This window comes from Oratosquilla oratoria, chromosome 9 (assembly GCF_046742065.1).
Source record: "Oratosquilla oratoria isolate Oo_2021 chromosome 9, ASM4674206v1, whole genome shotgun sequence".
In the NCBI taxonomy this organism is placed as follows: Eukaryota; Metazoa; Arthropoda; class Malacostraca; order Stomatopoda; family Squillidae; genus Oratosquilla; species Oratosquilla oratoria.
This window is the reverse complement of record NC_134785.1, coordinates 66,123,296-66,146,337: the sequence shown is the minus strand read 5'-3', so window position 1 is coordinate 66,146,337 and position 23,042 is coordinate 66,123,296. Positions and strand designations below refer to the sequence as shown.

General features: G+C 38.2%; 1 protein-coding gene across 1 annotated transcript in view; it reads right to left on the bottom strand.

The window, feature by feature from the left end:
- The window catches only part of LOC143028095 (zwei Ig domain protein zig-8-like), a 368,863-nt gene that overhangs the window by 123,179 nt on the left and 222,642 nt on the right, over positions 1-23,042 (bottom strand). Inside the window, exon 3 of the mRNA XM_076189733.1 lies at positions 4,966-5,074. Coding sequence (XP_076045848.1) covers positions 4,966-5,074 — 109 coding nt within the window. The remainder of the gene's footprint in view (positions 1-4,965; positions 5,075-23,042) is intronic.

Sequence of the window (23,042 nt, the reverse complement as noted above, 5' to 3'; positions counted from 1 at the left end):
CTTTACTTTTTTTTTTAATTATAGTGTGCGATATATATACCCACTGGCAGACACATACATATAAATATAAATACACACACACATATATATATATCTATATATATATATATATATATTATATATATATATATACATAAATACACACACACACACACACACACACACACACACACACACACACACACACACACAAACACAGAGTGGCAATATAACCTCGACAGGAAGAGACTAAATCGAATGATAAGGAGGATTGAGGTTCAGTTTGATAAGAGCTGGAATGGACGTCGTAATGAGGCGATGAAGGAAATAAATTGGACAAAGTGAAGAGGGAGGACGTAAACAATGGAGCGAGATAACCTATCGTGCAAAGTTGCAACTTCGATAGCTGGACAGAAGTGAGTGATGCCTTATACTGGCTGCCGCCAAGTGATTTTATTCAATGAAAGTTTCCCATATTTTATTTATTCACTCCTCTGTTGGAACACATACACACGCTTATATATATATATATATATATATATATATATATATATATATATACATATATATATATATATAATTATATATACATTATGTGTGTGTGTGTGTGTGTGTGTGTGTGTGTGTGTGTGTGTGTGTGTGTGTACGCATATGTATATAAAAGAAGACAAAGATAAAAGGATGAGGAGGAATATAAGAGGCAGAAGGAGAAATAAGAAGACAAAAAGGAAAATGGAAAGGACGTGGAAGTTAAGGTAAGTAGAAAAGAAAAGATCGTAGACTCAAAGGCGACTTTATACAGGCCTTAAATATTTTGATGGGATCCAACAACAAAAAATTATGAGATTTCACACGAAAAACAATGGTTCTAATCCGTCAGGACGTAGATTTGATTCGGATGGTGACAGAGACAAATTCGCCAACAGTGTAGTTAGTGAATGGAATAAACTTCGTACAGAGGCAGTACAAAGTGGTACGGTTTGAAGTTTTAAAACTCGTTTATATAAACACGTAACTAATATGCTACAATGCCTACAAATTACTTGGCTCTTTTTTTTATTACTCATTTCTTCGTTTAATTATCTATTTCTAGCATCCAACCTAGTTCTGGACCAAAAGGTCTCCTGTCTGTATGCTATTCCTTTGTGAACTTTTGTAAGAAGAAAGCAAAGAAAGAACAAGGAAAGTGTGGAATACTGAACGAGGAATTAGAAGGAAGAGGAGGAAAGAGAAGATATGAATATAATTATCTAAAACCCTGATTGGGTTAATGTATTTTAATGAAGATAAAAGTTAATACGGTTAAGTGGCGGATGCAAGCCTCAACGTATTTTCGTTTTCTCGAAAGCCCATTTGCTTGTCCTTGGCCAAAGCTAAAATCACAAGTTATAGTGATCTGTTATTGTGGGTTAAAGTTCAGTGTCGCATTTTATAGACTTCATATATTTTTTACTTTTATTTTTATCAATTATTTTTATTAGTTATTTTTATCAATTATTTTTATCATTAGTTTTATTATTATTATTAGTTTTATTATTATTAGTTTTATTATTATTATTAGTCTCCAGTCATAGAAGACCTTTATGCCTCTGGTCCGTAGGGGTGTCACAAAGGCAACCTAAATATTAACTGCATAAGAAATATGTAACCTATAATCAATACGCTAAATCCTCAATGCATGTCTGTCAGACTGAAATGAAAGATAAGCTAAAGCCTGAAGTCATACATTTCTTTGTACAAGTTTGTCTAGTAGCAGCTAGAAGCGACTATTATTCATTAGAAAATAACACAAATCAAAACTAAATACTATAAAAATAAATAAAACCTAAGATTTAAACAAAATCGACCTGTATGAAAATAACTATGCTTGTACTGAACTGAGTTTCTAACTAAAGTCACATTGCATACTGTCTCATCTATGAAATTTGCCTCTATATTTCCCCAATTCAATAAAGTTAATAAAAAATTCACTTTTTAATGAAAGGAAACATTTGCATGGGCTAGAAAAAGATTTTTAAAAGCGACTTCAACTACGATTTGAGATCCTATTGGTAAAATAAAGTGAGGAGACTACACCAGGAGGCACTGAGTAGCTGTGTCAGAAGCCTTTACCTTTGTCCTATGCGCTTAAAGGATCTGTTGGGGGTCGTTAACGGCCACTGCTGGGTATCAGGGAGTAGTGCGGGATTCGAACCATAACTAATCGAATGCGAGAGAATGGTGACCCCAGCACACAGGATACTCTTCGTCTGTCGGCGACAGAGCAGAAGCGACGAGTCTCCACGATATAAATGAAAGCGGCGAATTCGCTTGGCATGATAAGTTAATGTTAATGAGATCCCCCTGTTTGCACGGTTTTACATCAATTTGCTATCGGGATAATGGGATTTGCCATTGCAGGGGCACAGAGAGCGTGGGAGGAAAGGATGAGGCGGGGATGGCAGGAGCGAGAATGAAAAAAGAGTGGATGAGAAATACAAGAAAAAATTACAAAAGGAGAGGGAGAGGGAGAGGGAGGGAGGGAGAGGGAGGGAGGGAGATAGGGAGAGAGAAAAAGAGGGGAGAGAGACAAATAGAGGGGAAAGAGAGAAGGTAAGAGGGGAGAGAGACAAATAGAGGGGAAAGAGAGAAGGTGAGAGGAGAGAAAGATAGATGAGAGAGTGAGGAGAGAGAGAGGAGAGAAAAAGAGAGGAAAAAGACACAGACAGACAAACAGACAGACAAATGGAAGCAGTCAAAGAGACAGAGACAGAAAATAAATAGAAGCAATCAAAGAGATAGACAGACAAATAGATAAATTGAAGCAGCCAAACAGGTAGAAAGAGACAGACAGGCAGAGAGAGATGAAGGTTGGATGGAGGCGTAGAAAGACAATGGGAATAAAGAAAGGTTAATGAAAATAAATCACAGGCTGATTATGTAAATACAATAAATAAATAAATGAATAAATTAAAAAATAAGGAGAACAAACCTACTCATGCAACAGTATCCTTGACACAAGAAACGAAATAACGTTAAGAACGATACGAACAACTGAAAAATGAACAAAGAACAAAGACTCAAGGATGTTCTTCTTAGGGTGGAGTGTTCCCAGAAGCGGTATTCCCTGAACATTTGTTCCTCGAGGTAGTTCGTTTCTGACAAAAGTCGATTTCTGAAGGTTGCGTTTCCTCCTAAGCGTCTATTCCTAATGGTTGGTGGCCTTCGATGGACAAATAGTTTCTGATAAGGTTGTGGGCCTTTGATGAACAGATAGTTTCTGAGGGTGGTATGTTCTGAAAGTGACATTTCTATATTTGTTTCTGAGGATGGTATATTCCTGAAAATGACATTTCTATATTCGTTTCTGATTTTTTTTTCTTTTTCTTTTTTTTTTAAGGAAAGTGGGTTTGTCAGGGTTGTTATTTTTCTAAGGTGTTTTCTAAACATGATTCTTAAAGACAAAGGAATTCCGAGGGCTTTGGGTTTCTGAGACTGATGTACTTCAACTTATTTCTTTATAAAGACTTCCACATTATTCTTCCCTCTTAGTTTTAATTATTAAGCGAGTATTTTCTACGTATTAGTTTCTATGAGTGGCGGATGTGTAAGCATTAAGCGTTCTAGAGGGCTGCGTTTTCTAAGATTTTTTCCTTGAGGATTTCATGTTTTTGAAGTTTGTGTTTTCTAAGCGCTAGTTTCTGAGTAGGTTGCGTTACTCAGTTGATATGATCTAGAAGGCGATATTTTGCGTGTTCTTATTTTCTAAACATTTCTATGTGTGATACGTTCTTTAAGACATTTCATTTGTGATGGAAAGGTTTTCCTACCCTTAAAAAGGTCTTCCTATCCTTAAAAAGGTCTTCCTATCCTTAAAAAGGGAGTCTCGGGATAGGACGCTGCTATAGAAGCTCAATCGAGCAACTTATGGTTGAAGTAATGATAAGGTTTCTGTTCTGTGGTACACTTAAAATATCAATGATTTGTGGCTTATGTCTCGCTGACAAAAATTAAATAAATGAATAAATGATAAGTAAATAAAATAAAATATTAATAATAATAATTATAATAAAATAATAACAATGATAGTAATAATAACAATAATAATAATTAATTATAAATTATAATAATGATGATAATAATAATAATGATAATAATGATAACAACAATAATAACAATAATAATAATAACAATAATTATAATAATAAATTATATAAATCATCATAACAAAAATTTAGGATACAGGAGTAAGGAAATTTATATCTAAAAACATTTCTTGAAGATACCGAGTTCGTGAAGGTGTATTCATTTGATGAATACAACAAAATTAAAAGTTTGGCGGGGTGATAGAAACTAACAATGTAATGATGATTACGATGATTATTAGTGATGATGATTATAATGATTATGATCGCGTTGGTTATTTTCATGACATCTTTGTCCAATAGATTCCTGGTATCGTATGATGCTCACTAGAAAACAGTTTTGAATTTAGTAATCCTTTCATATCAAGACGTATAATGTAGACAAGTGTCTTAGGAAATGCCGGTTGGTTCTCTATGAGTTGTTATAGGCACGTTCTTGTTTAGATACGTTTTAGACACGTTTTTCTGTATTGCTCTATATAGACTTCATAACATTAACCAGAAAGAAAATATACAAACTATATCACCTTGTGAATGAATTAAAGCAAATTAAGAGACTCGATGTGTCCAGTCTGCCCGTGCATGGTGAGGCTAACTGTGGTATTCTTAAAATTGTATAAGTCTTATATAAGTCCTTGGAATGGAAATATCTGTGGTATTCTTAAAAAAAAAAAAAATAAATAACACCTTAAGAATCTCACGGTGGTATTCTTAATTTTTTTTATTTCCTTATAAAAATCTTTCCCTTCTAAGAATTTATATAAGATTTATACAAGGAAATATTTTCTAAGAATACCACCGTAACACCAATTAAGGACATCCAGTGATCAACTGACAACGTGAAACTTAATATCGTACTTACGTGAAACCTTGAGGAACATGAGAAGCGACACATGTGGGTGGGTCGACGTCTGACACTCGTACTCCCCCTCGTCTTCTTTGGTTACGTTGAGGACGTGCAGAAACCACACCTGCGAAAGAGAAAGACTCTATTAGGACGTAGCAAAAGTCATTAATAACGCAGAGTTTCTCAGCCAGCGTTCCCCGGAACCCAAAAGTTCCGCAAAAGGTCCCTAAGGGTTCCGCGAGAACAAGTGAGATGAGCTAATGCTCTTTTGATTTTTTATTTGATTTCATATACGTAATATAATTCAACACGCACGACTTATTCTTGGTTATTGTAATAATGTAATATAGACATCATCCTATCTAACTTATAATTACGATGAAAATAAAATGAGAAAGATATGGTATATGTTTTTTTTTTTGAGACATGCAATTCATTCTAAAGGTTACTCAAGGGTAAAAAGGTTGAGAAACGCTGAATTAACGAATCAAACACATTTTTGGCACATGAGGACATAACAAAAATGTGTTGAGATCACATCAGTTCAGAAACGACTCCCAAACACTTTAGCAGATATCGTTTGAGATGCATAACGTTGCTGAGTTTAATATAACAGATGTAGTTGCTTATGGTAACCCTTCGGTAATTATCCCCTGAATGATGATAAGTAAATGGATTAGGTTTGTAGTAACAATACAAATAATAGCAGTAGTAATAATAGTATCAACAATAATTATGCTTTAAATACTCATTACATCTTTGGTATAATATTTTTCACATCAGTTTTACGATCTAGTTTCTTTGAAGTCAAGTGCTTGTAGTTTCAACCAATGGAGAAATAAATTTAATCAATATCTCAAATTAACTTCCTGCATAGGCAGTGCAACGTAATATAGTTCGCTTATTTATTGATTTCTTCATCTCTCTATACTCGGCATCCAACCTAGTTATGGACCAAAAGGTCTCTTGTTTGTGTGCTCTTCCTTTGCATGTGAAACCAAAATTGTCACATGTGACTAACGTTTTATCGTGACGTACAATGACCCATCTCACGTCATGCGACAGACGTGTCGAACGCAGTCAAAGACATAATGATGCTCAGCTCCAATTTTAATCAAAGTGTAAATTTGATAGAAAGCAAGTTATTAAAAGCGACAATTATTTGAACAGCACCGCCCCAAAATTCAATTTTCGTCGAGGCTGGTAATATACTAAATCAAATTTTTACCGCATCCGCTAGATATCATGACAGTTGGCAAATAAATAAACAAGTATGAATAAATAAATAGATAAATAAATTAATAAATCAATAGATAATACAGGTAAATAAGTGGAAAATATAATTTCGACTGCACACACGATACTTATTAATACATAACAATAAATATATAACAAAATAAATATTTACATAAATATTTCTTATTTAGATCAGGCATTTCGAGCTAAAATTCCGTTCCTTTATTAAAAATAAATTTTCAGTCTTTTCTTAAAATAAACTCAATAAGACACGCCACCAAATTAACGGTTTTGTAAAAAAAAAAAAATCCAGACACCACAAGACGAATATATTTTTATTTACATACGCAAAATAGACATAAACAAGTTGAGAGGCAAGTCAAGTGTACAAATTACGGTAATTGAAGTGGAGAGGAAAGCAAGCAAGCACATGTTCACACAGGCCAATTGTCTTCAACTTGGCCTGTGTGAACATGTTCTTGCTTGTTTTTCTCTCCAGTTCAAGTAATTTGCACACTTGCCTTGCCTCTCAATTTGCCCTGTGTAAACGAAGCTTTAAGAACGTTCTTCTTCTGTTGAGGAAGCGTTACCTGTTGCATGGAAGCGTACGCGCGCACGCAAGTACACACACACACATATACACACGCACAAACACACACACACACACACACACACACACACACACACACACACACACACACACACAGACAGACACACAGACACGTGCGCGCGCGGATAACCAATAATCCTCTTTAAATGATAATTATGCCTGAGATACTGTACATGAAATGCATCATATTAATACATTATTTACATATTATATATATATATATATATATATATATGTATATATATATATATATATATATATATATATATATATATATATATATATATATATACATACCGGGTATGTGTGTGTGTGATTCACCATGATCTTTGAATCACGTGTTGGACTCGTGATAGGCACCTATTTCCCTCCCGGAAGAGAGCTCGTGTGTGTGTGTGTGTGTGTGTGTGTGTGTGTGTGTGTGTGTGTGTGTGTGTGTGTGTGTGTGTGTGCGCCCATCTTCACCGAAAACACCTGTAAAACACGTCACCATTACAGACCAACCCGATCATCATCTCACAAGAAAGATAAAGATTTTCTCAAATGAAATACACGTTGAAACCTCTGACCACCTCGGGCACCTGAGGGATTTGCCAAAAGCGTAGGGTAATCCGCGCCAACCCTGCAAAGCGCGAGATAATCACTTAGATGTCGTTGGTAATCAAGCGAGAACATCCGCATAACCCATGTCAGCATCACCCGGCAATGAGCGAGGCTGACTCGCAATGGCCAGCCATAAAACAGCGGTAACGACCTAATAAATAACGAGTAGATCAACGTTAATACATATGTAATTACTGTGAAGCTCTGTGTGTCCGGAACGGGCAATGATAACAGCCGAATTAAGGGCTTCATTAAAAAAAAAAAAAAAAAAAAAAAAAATTATACGTAGTGACCAAAGTGCGTATATTTGTGCATATAATGACATGTAAACTAGCGCTTGCTTGCCTTTGTATTTCGCTCGGTATGCTAGTATGCGTCTAAGTAACCACATTTATGTTGTTTATGCCTAATCTATGTTTACTTACTACATGTGCAAATTCAGAAACAAAAGAACACACGGGGATAAAGAGACAGAGAAAAATGGATAGGTGAAAAGATAGAGAGAGAGAGAGAGAGAGAGAGAGAGAGAGAGAGAGAGAGAGAGAGAGAGAGAGAGAGAGAGAGAGAGAGAGAGAGAGAGAGAGAGAGAGAGAGAGAGAGAGAGAGAGAGAGAGAGAGAGAGAGAGAGAGAGAGAGAGAGAGAGAGAGAGAGAGGGGGGTGGGCAGAGAGAGAGAGGGTTAGGCAGAGGGAGAGAAACTGGGAAAGAGATCGACAGACTGACAGACTAACAGATTAAGAAAATTAGACTGGCATACTGATAGAGAGACCGAAAACAGAACCGCAGACAGACGGACAGACACCGTACAGAGGCATAATCAGACAGACGGACAGACGAACTCAAAGACATCGGGACAGAAAGGCGGCCACACTGACAGGTGAAAAGATAGACAGAGAGGAATGAGATAGAGAGACCGAAGATATAACCGCAGACAGACGGACAGACACCGTACAGAGGCATAATCAGACAGACGGACAAACGAACTCAAAGACATCGGGACAGAAAGGCGACCACACTGACAGGTAAAAAGACAGACAGAGAGACAGAGAGGAAGGATGAGATCGACTCCGAACCTTCAATGGCGTCCCGTGTTTGCACCTCCGTCTCGTACAATTTGGCTCCGTCGATCGCGTTCGGCTTCTTTTGCGCGGAGAGGAGAGGACGCTTGTCGCCACTCTCCCCTCCCTTCCTCCCTCCCTCCCTCCCTCCCTCCACCAGGTAGATACCAGAAAAGTAAAGGGGTGATTGGTATTTACTCTTCAATTCCCTTGAGCGTATTTCTTCCAATTCTTTTCCCAAGCCTTCAGTCTTCTTTCATTTTTTGTTTCTTCCATTCATTCTTCTTTTTTTTCCGAGTTCTCACACCTTCACTTTTCCTTTCTTTCAGATCTTTTTTGGTTTCTTCCATCCCTTCTTGCTTCCTTTGCCTTGGTCTTTCTTTTGTAAGTAAATATTCTGGCGCTGAGGAATACATAAATCATGGCCCGTTTGATGAGGGGAAACAAGGATGTGTTTGCGCAGTTTGTCAGTGTCAGATGTGAAGGTTCCTTTAAATCAAGCCTTGGACCCTTTAGTGGGAACAGGATGTAGCCACAACTGAATAAAATCGTTAAAAGACAGTCGGAATATTTAAGTTAATCAATTTCCTTAGCGTCACCCTTGACAAAGTTTACGAAAATAAAATGATAATGATTATGGCAATTACCTAGGTCCACCTTGAATTTCCTTGTCTCGCCATCACATTTCCACTCACTGGGAAGTGAGAAACCTCTTTGGGGACAAGGCTCTGTCATTTCAGGTAAGCCTTTTTTTTTTTTTTTTTTTTTTTGCCGACGTTGGGTTCCCTCCCCGCCTCCCCAGGGCTACCGGGAACCAACGCAGTAAGCCCACAACGGTTCACGGGAATCGAACTCACGAGTACTTATTACTTATTCATGAGACGGTATCCATTGGGCTACCCAGTAAACACCCAGGGAGACATCCGACCTATCCCCACCTATTCCAGTTAGAAACAATCTATTTGATTCAATCTGGGTCATCTTCTTCAGAAGTGACCTCGTGAGTTGGGTCAACTTAGATGACCTCGAGAGCAAGGTCAACAACAGGAAAGCAGTCTCCGTGTTTCAGATGGTGTTTGTTTATGGCTAGTACGATGTTCTATACTGCCATCATAAGTTTCCCAAATCCTTTCCTCGAGTCTTCAATGGACAAAAGTAATTTTCCCTCCAGTGTCTACCAAAGGAAGTGCGGAATTTGGACAGAGATCTTTATCCGATTAAAAAGATATGGCGAAATGATTTAGCCTTTTTGGCGCTTTGAAAGTTTTCTGCTACTGAAAAAAAAAATTACAGTGAAAAAGAAAAGCTATCTCAACCTAACCCAAACCAACTCCACCCAACCAAACCTAATCCAAACTAACATAATCCAAACCAAACCAACTTAACCCAATCTAAACTAACCTATTCCAACCCAGCATACCCCAATGCAACGCTACCCAAAAACAACCTAACCTAAATCAACCCAACCTTTTAAGTCTTTTCAGACAGCCTTTCCCTTCCCCTACGTACCAGAGACACGTAAATCAAGTTGATTTATGGAGAACCAAAGGCATAGTCAGACACCTGAACAACGAACGAAAAACCACATATCCGGCAAAAACACATTTACCAGCACTCAAGCAATTTATGTTATTGTTTCCAAAATACCTCATTTATCACATTTTGACTTTGGGAAGAATGTCTTAGAACCAGTAGAGCTATTCAAAAAGCATAATAGTTGGTGGGATGGATGTTATAATGAACAACACCAGCAGAACAAATCAACAGATGAACAGAATGTCGTTTAGCACCTTAAAATCTTCTTCAGTAACCAACACTACTCGGCTGGGCACGTATCTAAGTTAAGATTATTACAAAACTTTGTCATTTAAGTTATTAATTTTGATTACTGTGTTCGAATAAAAGTATTCCATAAGTGAATATGTTCCTCATGCACATAAAATCCGATGTTTCCTATTTTTCAAAAGAGCAGCATCTGAAGCCTATTTCGCAGAATAACAAGACTGATATTTTCCCATTAGAATTTCTTCATGTTGATAGACATAATTTCTATTTCTGCTTGAAATAAAGTGATTTGATGAATTGAGAAGAATCGTTTAATGAGACAACAGGACTACTATTTTCATTTCAAATGTCAATTTTTTTCTTCAGCCAAGGGCTTCATGGAATGGATCAAACTTTTGTGTCGTTTTGAGTAATTAACCTTTATTGTATCTGTATATAGTTTAAAACTATTCCGAGACCATATCGATGATCCCTACCACTTGGTTTTCAATTTGTCGTCTACTCTCCCTTCTTCCTGTCTATTTAATTATATTCAGGTAAAGGGAAACCCTTCCACAGCGTAGGCGTAGGCAGGGCCTTCCACAAGGTCCAATGTTCAACAGGCACTAACTGCGCAAACCAATTTGCCCAAGTCGTCGAAGCGTGTAGGGGTCAAAAGTCCTGACTGCGCAACTGAACTGAACTAATTTGGGACTTCGGGTAAGCAAGTTCCGTAGAGTACCAAAAGTCATTGTTTTCATCCTTTACACGACTTGCTTAGACTAATTTCCGCAGACTGGTTGGAACTGAGAGCTATTGTTATAACAATGAAATACAGTAAATGATTCAAGTCTCCGCTACTTTGCCAGCCAATACAGATTAAAGATATACTGTGTGTGGTTGTATGTGTATAAGTGCGTGTATAGGTGCGTGTGTGTGTGTGTGTGTGTGTGTGTGTGTGTGTGTGTGTGTGCTCGTGTGTACATATGTGTGTGTGTGTTTGTGTGCGTAAACATGTTGATGAATGTCTCAGAATACAAATGTTTTGTTTTGATAACAGAGCCCTGATGTTTATCATATCTGCCCATCTTTGGGATTTGCTCTACACATATATATATATACATATAATATATATATATATATATATATATATGTATATATATAGATATATTATGCCCAATTCGAACATCTCCAACTTTTGTACAAAATTTAGTTTGAACAACATCCCTTTCCAAGCAGATACTTCGCTCGCTTGCGGGCTTCCCTCTAAACAGGCTGCCCATCAGCTCTACATTGTTACGTAATTCCAACTCAGAGATTCTGTTTGACTGCTGGCTGAGAGGGAACGGGAGAGAGAGGGAAGGATAGGAAGAGAGGGAGAGGGAAAAGGAGAGGAAGGAGAGAGGGAGACGGAGGGGTAGAGGGAAAGGGGGAGGGAGTGGGAGAGGGAGACGGAGGGGGAGAGGGAAAGGGAGAGATAGAAAAAGAAGGAGGACGACAGAGATAGAGAGACAGACACAGAGAGAGAAGGAGAGAGGGAGGGGGAGGAGGAGGGAGGGGGGAGGGGGTTAGGTGAAGGTCGTCCGCCGATTGCCCAGTGGTCTCCATCGAGCGGCTTCCACTTCCGTTTTATTGTGGAAATGATTAACGTTGAAGTATGATTTTCCTTCGTTTCGTTTCCAGTGATTTTAGTTTTAAAACGTCAGTGTAACGTGACAACTTCCGAACTGACATCAAACACAACAAAAACACTTTTTTTCTTTGTTGATTTTCTTTTCACTATAAGCTTTATTAGCATAGTGATGCAATTTCTTATCATTCATTTTCAAACACAAATACATTCCACAATGTCATAGCTCAATCTTGGGTCACAGCCATACAATATCACATTCCAGTATGTATCATACCACCAGAGAATTTATATTCGAGCGAGATCATAACATAACAGTGAAGTTAAATTACAATGACGTCACATACTACCGTCACGTTCTGTTGACGTCACATTCTAATGACGTCACTCTATTGATATCACACTCCAATGACGTCATACTATGAAGTTACATTTCAATGACGTCACTCTCCAATGACACCACCTTTCAATAATTTCACACTCCAATGACGTCGCGCTCTAAGAACGTCACGCTCCAATGACGTCACTACAATGACGTCACACTCCAATAGCGTCACTCTCCAATGGCCTCACACTCCAATGACGTCAATTTCGAATGACGTCACGAAGGCGATTAAAACCATTACTGTCCTTTGACTTCCAATGTTTGCCGATGATTTTGGTGTCGACTTTAGGGTAGCCGTCGAGCGACCATGAATAGGACCAAAGACAGAGAGTGGTCGGGTTCTTGAGTCAAGAAATGGATGGGGGTGATTGGTCGTTGGCTGATGAGGAGGTGGAATGGATGGGGAGGAGTGGAATGGGCGGGTGATTAGTAGAGATAGACGCCAGGAGGTGGAGGAGAGGAGAGGGGAGGTGGAGGAGAGGAGAAGGGAGGTGGTGGACAGAGAATGGATGAATGGCGGATGTAGGAGAAAATGAGATAAATACCGAAAAAATGTAGAGATAAACATGAAATATATATATATATATATATATATATATATATATATATATATATATATATATATATATATATATATATATATTGGGGATGGTACAGAAATCATATTTGCTTAGGATAAACTCTAATGATATTTGTATATGAGACTGAAATTACTTTAGAAAATGGGAAAATTACCATGGAAAAATCTGAAGAGAAAATGATACAAGTTGTGAATTTAGAAAAAGGCTACTCACGTGAAAGCAAGGACACATTGACTGAGCAATCATGAAGGAAAAGCAGATAACAAGATCCACATATATAGAAAATGGGAAGATGAAGAACTAGGAAGTATTGTTTGAACTCGAGTATAGAAAACGGGGGACGGTTGGTTCAGAATAGAGCTCGGGTATAGAAAATGGAAGTGTGGAGGAGAAAGTGATGGAGAGGCGCGGCGGGAAAGGGGGAGGAACTGGGGGAAGCGGAGTTAATTGGTTGGAGAGGATGGATGGGGAAAGAGAGAGAGATAGAGAGAGAGAGAGGAAAGGAAGATAGAGAGGGAGAGAGAGATATGGGGAAGAAGACAGAAGAGAGAGATATAGAAATAGATTAGATCGGTAGATAGAGAAGAGAGAGTGAGAGATACGGGGATAGAGAAGAAGAGAGAGTGAGAGATACGGGGATAGAGAAGAAGAGAGAGTGAGAGATATGGGGATAGATAGAGATAACAATATTCATGAAGGAATAAATTTAAATAAGCGATGAACCTAGATATATCCTATAGATGTTGGAACATTTTTGAGATTCCAGGATCCAGAGATCTACGAGATAAGTATCTGTTGCACACCATATAAGGAATAGAAGGGAAAATTTGGAAAGTAAATATGAGGATTAAATAAAATTATTAACATGAAGATAATACCAATGCTAAAGCCACTCAGGGAAAATAAATTTTATATAAAAAGGCAAGTGAATAAATTTAGGTAAATCTTAAGCAGAAACTAGTGAAATCGGGTGGATATCTGATTGAGACGTGTTAGAATGATTGGGTTGATGTGACTACATCAATTAGTGAAAGGTAATGAATTAGTACCAAAGACAAGTTTGGCAAACCAAATAGATATCAAACTTGAAGGCAATTTAAGAAATGGATGTAATGAGACTTACTGGCCCACTGTCGGAGAATGAGATAAGCTGGACAGAAAATCTGTATATTTCGACCACTATCTGTGGTCCTCTTCAGCAGAACGATGACAGTGGGTCAATAAGTCTCATTTTACAAATGTGCTACTACATTATACCTTCCAAATTGAAGTAAATTATGAAGAAAGTTCCTGAGGAAACTAGTTGAAGGTTAAGGTCAAAAGAAGTAATGCTTACGGCAAACGAGGTCACTGAAAGTGGTGGAAGTGGAGCAAAAGAAAAAATAAACAGGATGTAAGAGAATACAAATGAGGAGGAAAAGGAGACTTGGAAGAAGAAGCTGTCTGGCCAGGCGGGAAGTAGTTTCTTTTAATGTTTTTCTTTCTCAAAAAGAAAAAAAGAAAAAAAAAGTGTGAATTTCAAAGACAAGAGAAGAACTTGTGAAACCAAGATACAAGAAGGCAAAGAAAAAAGAAAAAGAAAAAACACTTTAACCTGATGTAAATAAGTACAAGAATAAACAAAGATGAAACAAATCAAACTACAGAAATCAGGATGACAAATAAAAGACACCAAGAAATGGAACAAATATAAAATAAAAGAAAAAACAAAAAACAAAATGAGACTCAGCTCCCAGAGGAGAAGCGGAATTCTTTTACCTTTCACCCTTCCAGAAAAACAGAAACACAAGAAGACGGAATGGAAATAGAGAGGGCTAATGGGAGGAAGCAAGAGAAAGAGAGAAAAGAGAGAATAGAGGGTATAGATGGAAAAGATAAGGAGGATGGAAGTGATAGGTAAGAGGGAAGACATAGTAAGGAGGGAAGAGATAGGTAAGAGAGATACGGAGTAGGGAAGAGGGAAAAGATAGGAAAGAGGAAAGAGACTAGAGAGGAGAGAGGAGAGGCGAGAGAGGAGAGAAAAGAGACGAGAGAGGAGAGACGAGAGACAAGAAAGGAGAGAGAAGAGACGAGAGAGGACAGATGAGAGACAAGAAAGGAGAGAGAAGAGAGGAGAGACGAGAGACAAGAAAGGAGAGAAAAGAGACGAGAGAGGAGAGACGAGAGACAAGAAAGGAGAGAGAAGAGACGAGAGAGGAGAGACGAGAGACAAGAAAGGAGAGACGAGAGACGAGAGAGGAGAGACGAGAGACAAGAAAGGAGAGAGAAGAGACGAGGGAGGAGAGATGAGAAACAAGAAAGGAGAGAGAAGAGACGGGAGAGGAGAGACGAGAGACAAGAAAGGAGAGAGAAGAGACGAGAGAGGAGATAAGCAAAACTAGATACAAAATACGAGACACGAGAGGAAGAAGGCAAAGGGAGAGACAATAAAGAGGGGGGAAAGGTCAGAAATAAAGGAGAAAGAGAAAGATAATCGAGACTGGGGATAAAAAAAAAAAATCAAGACAAGGGTGAGGTGAGAAGTAATGAGAAAAAAGAGAGAGAGAGAGAGAGAAGGAGGGGAAGAGGAGAGAAGAATAAGTAGAAGGATTGGACAAAATAAAAAGAGGAACAGTAGGAGATAAGAAGGGGAGGGAAGAGACAGAAAAACGCAAAGGTGAATAAGAAAAATACCACGAAAGATATATATATATATATATATATATATATATATATATTTATATATATATATATATATATTATATATATATATTATATATATATATATATATTATATATATATATTATATATATATATATATATATATATATATATATATATATATATATATATATATATATATATATTGTAGTGCCAATGTAAAATCTTGTGCAAATAAAAAACTAATTTCGATTGCATTGGTACCATCTTTCATCAAACCATTCTCTATCTCCCTAGGAATTTTGGTTTTGGTGTCTCAAGAAGCTCGCCATTGTGGGTTGAAATGGCAGTTTTTCTATTTTTTTTTTTCATTCTTTTTTGTAAAAAAAATCAACGTGTACATATTTTAAATATGTAACACACACACACAAATATATACATACATTATATAAATACATGAAAGAGTAAAGAAGAAAAGTATGATTTAAAACTTTTAACTCTTTCCCTCTACGCTCTCTCCCACTTGTCCTCAAAATATTCCATACACACAAACAAGCTCCCACATACTCAAACATGCACGCGAGCAAAGACACGAAAAACGAAGCCCTCCTCCGCATGACCTCCCGGAAACCAACTTCTTTTCCTTCCTTTTCTTCGGGAGCAGACCTCATCGATATCGAGACCTCAAGACCCTGAGACTTGAGGACCCGGAAGCTCCGTGGCCTAACAAGACACTGTGTTCTCCCTCCGGGAGAGTCTCCTTCTTTCGACTTCTTCAGACAGCGAGAGTCTCGAGCCATCACTTGGGTCGTAAGTTCGGTGTCCGAGGTTCCTGAAGACCAGGAGGACGAAGAACTCTCCCGGTGTCCACTAAGGTTTTCGGTTCGATCCTTTCCTTCGGACACCACGGGAGTAGCAGAATCATTTCTATTTATTATCTACCTGTTTATTTGTTCATTTATTTGTTTATTTTTCTACTTAATTATTTATTTTATTTATTTATCTATTTTTATGTTCTTAGGGCTCCTTTTATGACTCTTCCTTGGAGGAGTCTTGAGTAAAAATTTCTATTTATAATTTCTGAAGAAATTTTCATTCTGGCTTTAACATAAACAGCCTCCTTGCGGCCAAACCCCATCATTACAACATTTATTTATCATTTATGATCTATTAATCATTTAATATCAAATATTATCATTCATTACTCATAATTTCATTTATTATCATCTACTATCTATTGCCTATCATTCATTTATTTATTTGCTTATTCGTTCACTAATTTGCAATACAAATCCCTTTTTAGAAATACAAGATTAAAAAAAATAGAACATTTCTTTAAGAATTTCAGAATAAAAGGGCCCTTTGATACAATAAGGGTTATCTTACATATACTTATCCCCTTCTTTATTAAATGCTTGCCCAACAGCAAAAATAAATTAAAATAAATAAAGATCAAATAAAATATTTATAGATAAATGAATATACAAAATGGAAATAAATTACAATACAATAAACTAAAACATATCAAATGAATCAATCGATCAATAAATACATATAAAATAGATCAATAGAAATATAGAATACAGTGAGATATTAAAAAAGTAAATAAATAAATGCATATATTTACATAAAAAGGTTAATAAATATCTTTTTGCCCTCCTTCCCTCCCTCTCCTTCCTCTCTCCCTCCTCTCTTTCTCTCTCCTTCCTCTCTCTCTTTCTCTCTCCTTCCTCTCTCTCTTTCTCTCTCCCTCCTCTCTCTCTCTCTCCCTCCTCTCTCTCTTTCTCTCTCCCTCCTCTCTCTCTTTCTCTCTCCCTCCTCTCTCTCTTTCTCTCTCCCTCTCTTCTTCTTCTTCTTCTGAAATTGGCTTCCTTTGCCGTGCCACTGAATCATCACAAATAAAACTAAAAACGAACAAAAAAATAAAGAAGTAAACAAATAAAAAAAATATACATAAAAGAGGTAAAAGAGTCTTCTCTTCGTTTTTCTTTGACGTCGTCTTCGACTGTGGGTCCAAGCCCAGACCAAAGACTGAGGAAGCCGACTGATTCCCTTCTCCCGCTGTGCCACCCCTAATGCTCCGGAGTCCAAAGGATTCGAACCCGGGTCAACAGGCATGCATACTAACTAGGCCAGTGTCCTAACGGGGCGGCCATGGGGGCTATTAAAGCTTAAGGTGATTACCAACTCCCTGCATATATAAACTTAACAGCTTCCAGGCGCGCAGAGAATTTTTTATCTTAAGTCATTTCACATTATTTCGTCTTTTTTTTTGTCTATATTTTCTTTTCCTTTTTTATATTACTCGTTTGTTTGTTTGTTTGTTTGTTTATATATGTATATATATGTGTGTGTGTGTGTGTGTGTGTGTGTGTGTGTGTGTGTGTGTGTGAACTGGTATTTACACAAACCTGCAGGCACACACGAACGCACACACACACACACACACACACACACACACACACACACACACACACACACACACACACACACACACACACACAAATCTTTTAGGATCTCATTTTTGGTGAGTCTGTTAATCAACTAGACAATATCCGTTACCATGAATTAAGTTTATATTGTGTTTAACCATTGTTAAGAGCTTGGATATGAAAGTAATCTAATTAATAACTTTTCTAACTTTCTAACTTCCCAAAGTTATATACTCCCTTAGAAAAAACTTTGTCCCTAGTTACTAGATACACACCACAACCCTCACATTTAACAAAGCTGTAATCTATCACTTTTTGTATGTTCTTTGTGTTGGTTTGTATTTTCACAAAACAGTTACTCGATCACGTAAAGATGATTTCAGTATGCCAATAAACATCCATGTAAGTAAAAACTCTCATGATGAAGTTCTGAAATTCAAATAAATAAATAGATACATACATACATATACCAAGGCTTTTTCCCCCTTACAAGGGAGGTAGCCAAAAAGGGAAAGGCATAAAATCATTTCCACCCATTCCATCCCTGAATACACTCCACACCCCTCCACCCTCCCTCTTATCTGAGCACCTCCTGGATGAAAAAATAAATAGATAAATAAATGAATAAATAAATAGAAAATGAAAAAAAAGGTCAGACGATGGAAGACTCCATGGGTCCAGAAAGGGGAAGACTTCGAACTGAAAAAGGCCGAGAAGAACAAACACCGTCTTTAAGAGAATATATTTTGACAGGCCAGAGCAATCTCCTCCTATCCTAGACCTCACTCCCTCTTGAGAAATCTTTCTTAAAGAGCCTCTCTGACCAGAGGCACTGTTGGTCTCGCTTCTATTAAACAATTTCTTCTCTGCCGAGGAACCAAGACGAATGAAATCGCTTGAAGACAAGAGACGTAGAGATAAAGTGCCACTCGATAAAGAAGTTAATTGGTCACTGCAACACTATGACCTCTGTAGGATACTAGATCAAGGTGCAGCCTCCTGATTAGTTTTGTACATTCACGGAAAAAGATGTTAGGTGATCCTAACTCTTGGTGACCTATAATTTCACTCACTCTCTTACACACACACATATACACACATGTACACATGCATATTATTTATATATATATATATATTATATATATATATATATATATATATATATATATATATATATATGTGTGTGTGTATATATGAAACTTATTAACCCACTGTTGGAGATTGAGATTAGTTGGACAGAAATTCTGTATATTTCGACCACTATCTGTGGTTCTCTTCAGCAGAATGATACATAGTGTAGAGTGAGAGAATAAATATAGCTAAAGAGTGGTATATTTGGGGACAGGGAAAAGGGGGACTCAGGTCATATGTCCTTGATGAGGTCGGGGCGGAGGTTGATTGATGGTGAGGTCAAGTCCGGCCGTTTTTGAAATGGATTTCTTAGCAGCCTTGCAAGTCATGCAGTCTGGGGACCACTGGCCTTTGGAGGTATTAAATTTTAGAATATGTTTAATCATGGAGGATTCAATAATTTTTTTTTCCAAAACTTCAGTGGGATTTGTAGACGATGGCGGCATTATCCCAGTCCATGCCATGGTCCTCTTTGCTAGTACGTAGGAACACTGCGGAATTCTCTTGACCATATTTGATTGAGTTTTTATGTTACTTAATTCTTGTTGTCAATTCTCTTCCTGTTTGGCCCTAGTACACTTCTTCACAGTCTTTGAAAGAAGGTAATTTGTAAACCCCGGGGCTGGTATCCACATCCGTCCTATGGTATACATTTACTACTTTCCTAAAAATACTCTTTGGATAATCAAATATCATGTTGATAGGTAGTGATTAAAAAATATTCAATTATCCAAACAGTATTTTTAGGAAAGTAGTAAACGTTCACCGTAGGACGGGTGTGGAATCCAACCCCGGGATTTACAATCTACCTCCTTTCAAATAATGTAAAGAAGTGTGATGTGTTGTGGTTTAACGTCACAAACTCCCCCGCTATCGGAAGGCTAGGACGGTGCCCCTCACAGAGGGCTTTGTAGCGTGGAATTTAATGAACCATGCACTTGGTTCTACTTCGCTGGTGGCAGGATTCGAACCGCCATCCCCTCGACCTTCGCTGCAAGTAACGACGCCCTAACCCACTCAGCCAAACAGGAAGAGAGTTGACAAGATTTAAGGAACATAAAAACTCAATCAAATATGGTCAAGAGAATTCCGCAGTGTTCCTACATACCTGTAAATAGAATCAAGTCATGCACTAGGATAATGCCGCCTATGTCTACAAATCCCACTGCAGTTTTCGAAGAAAAATTATTGAATCCTACCTGATGAAACATATTCCAAATGTTAATACCTCCAAAGGCCAGTGGTCTGCTAAGAAATCAACCTCAAAAGCAGCCACACTTGACCTCAACATCAGTCAACCTTTGCCCTGACCCCATCAAGGACATACGAGTATAACCTGAGTCCCCTCTTGTCCTCGTCCCCAAATATACCCCTCCTAACTACATCTATTCTTTCACACTACACTTTGTATCATTCTGCTGAAGAGGACCACAGATAGTGGTCGAATATACAGATTTTCTGTCCATCATATCTCATTCTCCGACAGTGGGTTAATAAGTCTCAATTTACAAATGTGCCACTACATTATACCTTCCTAATATATTATATATATATATATAAATATACATATATATATATTATATACATATATATATATTATATACATATATATATATGCTTAAAAGTGGCAGTCTGCCGACAAGATTGACTAGATAAATACCATATGAGGACGGAGCCTTTATTTGTACGACGTTTCGCTTATTACAGCTTTTTCAAGTACAAGTTGAGATACAAATGCTTGAGATTAAATAAGGGGAAAGGAGGGAACGGGGAGAGAAAAAGGGGGGGAAGGAAGAGGAGGAGGAGGAGGAGGAGGAGGAGGAGGAGGAGGTTGGGGGGATTGGACACTGGGAAAGGATGAGAATGCTGGCCCAAACGTCCGTGAGCGAAATGTCCACAAAGGGTGGTTTAAGTATTTAATATTTTGCTGGCCATGGGTATTAGGGGAATAATGTGAGGAGATATGTTAAACATGCCCCTGTTTTGTTCAATAGTGTTCGTTCCTTGAATGATTGCTGCTTCTAAACACTTCCTGCGGATTTTGTCTGGTTCCCGCATCAGCAGCTCTGCATTCTTCCAGTCCATAAGATGGTTTTCCTTGTTTCTATGTGTCACACATGCATTGGTGGTGACATCATGCCTGACGTCGTAACGGTGTTCACGTATGGAATAGTGGGCAAAGAGGGACAGAGAGGGGGAAAGAGGAAGAGAGAGGAGGGCAAGAGGGAAATAAGGAGAGAGAGAGAAGGAAAGAAAGGGTGAGAGGAAGAGAGAAGGAAAGAGAATGAGAGGAAGAGAAAAAAAGAGAGGAAGAGGAAGAGAGAGGGCGAGAGGTAAGGATAGATTGAAATAGAAAGATGGGAAATAAGTGTGTGTGTGTGTAAGTGTGTGTGTGTATGCGTGCGTTCGACCATGAGTGATTGCCCGTTTATACACTAACAAGCACTCTCAACAGGAGATAAAGAGGGTCTCAACTAATTTGCCATGATAACAAACACTAGAATTTCATAAATCCAGATTTATATTCATCGTAAAATTGCAAAATAAAACTGAATTGTCGTCGAGAGCTTGTTCAGTAGGTTGCCAGTGTGAGTCACAAGCATCTTTCTCTGGCTCTGGTTTTGAATGTTATTTTCAATAACACTTCACTCATTCATTCATTCATTCATCCACTCATCCATTTTTCCTTCTCTTTGACTATTCCTTTTTCACTTAATTATCTATTCATTCATCTCTTCCAACGTCTCTTTACCCTTCCTACTTCCCTTCCTCCCTCTTTTCATCCCTCCATCAATTTATTCATCAATACTTCCCTCTATCTCTTTCCCTCTCTTTATCCATCTTTCCATCCCTCTTTTATCAGTTCTCCTCCTCCCATTTTCCTCTCTTTCTCCTTCCCTCCCTCCCTCATTTCCTCCCTCCATTCATCCACCCATCCATCCATCCATCCATCTCTCCCTCTCTATATTGACCCGCCCGTCCTCACTCAATCTATTTCTCCTTCAGTTTTCCATCCTCTTTCTTCCTCTTCCCCCCTTCTATTTCTCCCTCCCTTCCTCTATCCCTCTCTTTATCAACCATTCCTCCCTCCCTCCCTCCTCCCTCTCTTCCTCTTCCCTCTCTTTATCAATCCCCGCTCCCTTCCTTCCCTCCCTCCCTTCCTCCATCCATCCCTCTCTTTATCAACCCTCCCTCCCTCCTCCCTCTTCTTCCTCTTCCCTCCCTCCCTCCCTCCCTCCATCCATCCATCCATCCATCCCTCTTTTTATCAATCCCCCCTCCCTCCCTCTCTCTCTCTCTCTCACTCTCTTTCCCCCTCCTGAGTGTTGGGAAACATAATACCGCCTTCCAAGGTGGAGACTAATAGGGCAATCGCTTTGCGTTGCCTTGGATGTGTTGCGTCCTTTTGTCGATGTCGTCGGCGTCGTCGTCGTCGTCGTTGTTTTCAGTGTTCGTTCCTCTGTTGACGTTCTAGCTCCTCGTTGTTGTTGTTGTTGTTTTTGTTGTTGATGTTTTTGTTGTTTTGCTGTTTTTGTTGTTGTTTTTGTTGTTTTGTTATTTTTGTTGTCGTCTTTTTCACTCTCGATTCCGCTGTTACTATCAATGTCAATGTTATATTAATTTGGTGTCATTTTATTTAGATTTGTTTTATTTTCTTTTAATAAAAACTATCCTTGCGTTTCTTACTATGCTCTCGTTTACATATTAATAATTTATGCTTGAACGTCATCTATGACACCTTATGCTGTTATGCTTATGCTGTTTCTTGACGTCAAGTCCAACAGACCCCATGACGTCATCTAGAACTCCTTACAACATCACATCCTCTGAGTATGTGGGGCTGAAGCGACCTTAGGGTAGATGGTGTATAGTTTCAACCACGATACTTAGGGCGATGGAATGCAGTGGCATCGGCGTTCCCAATCCTCGACGCTGCAGAACGAAATGAAGCTTTGCCTTTGTAATTCTTCAACCAGATGCTGCCACGTCCGACTACTGTGATAAATCTCTGTCGCTCCCAC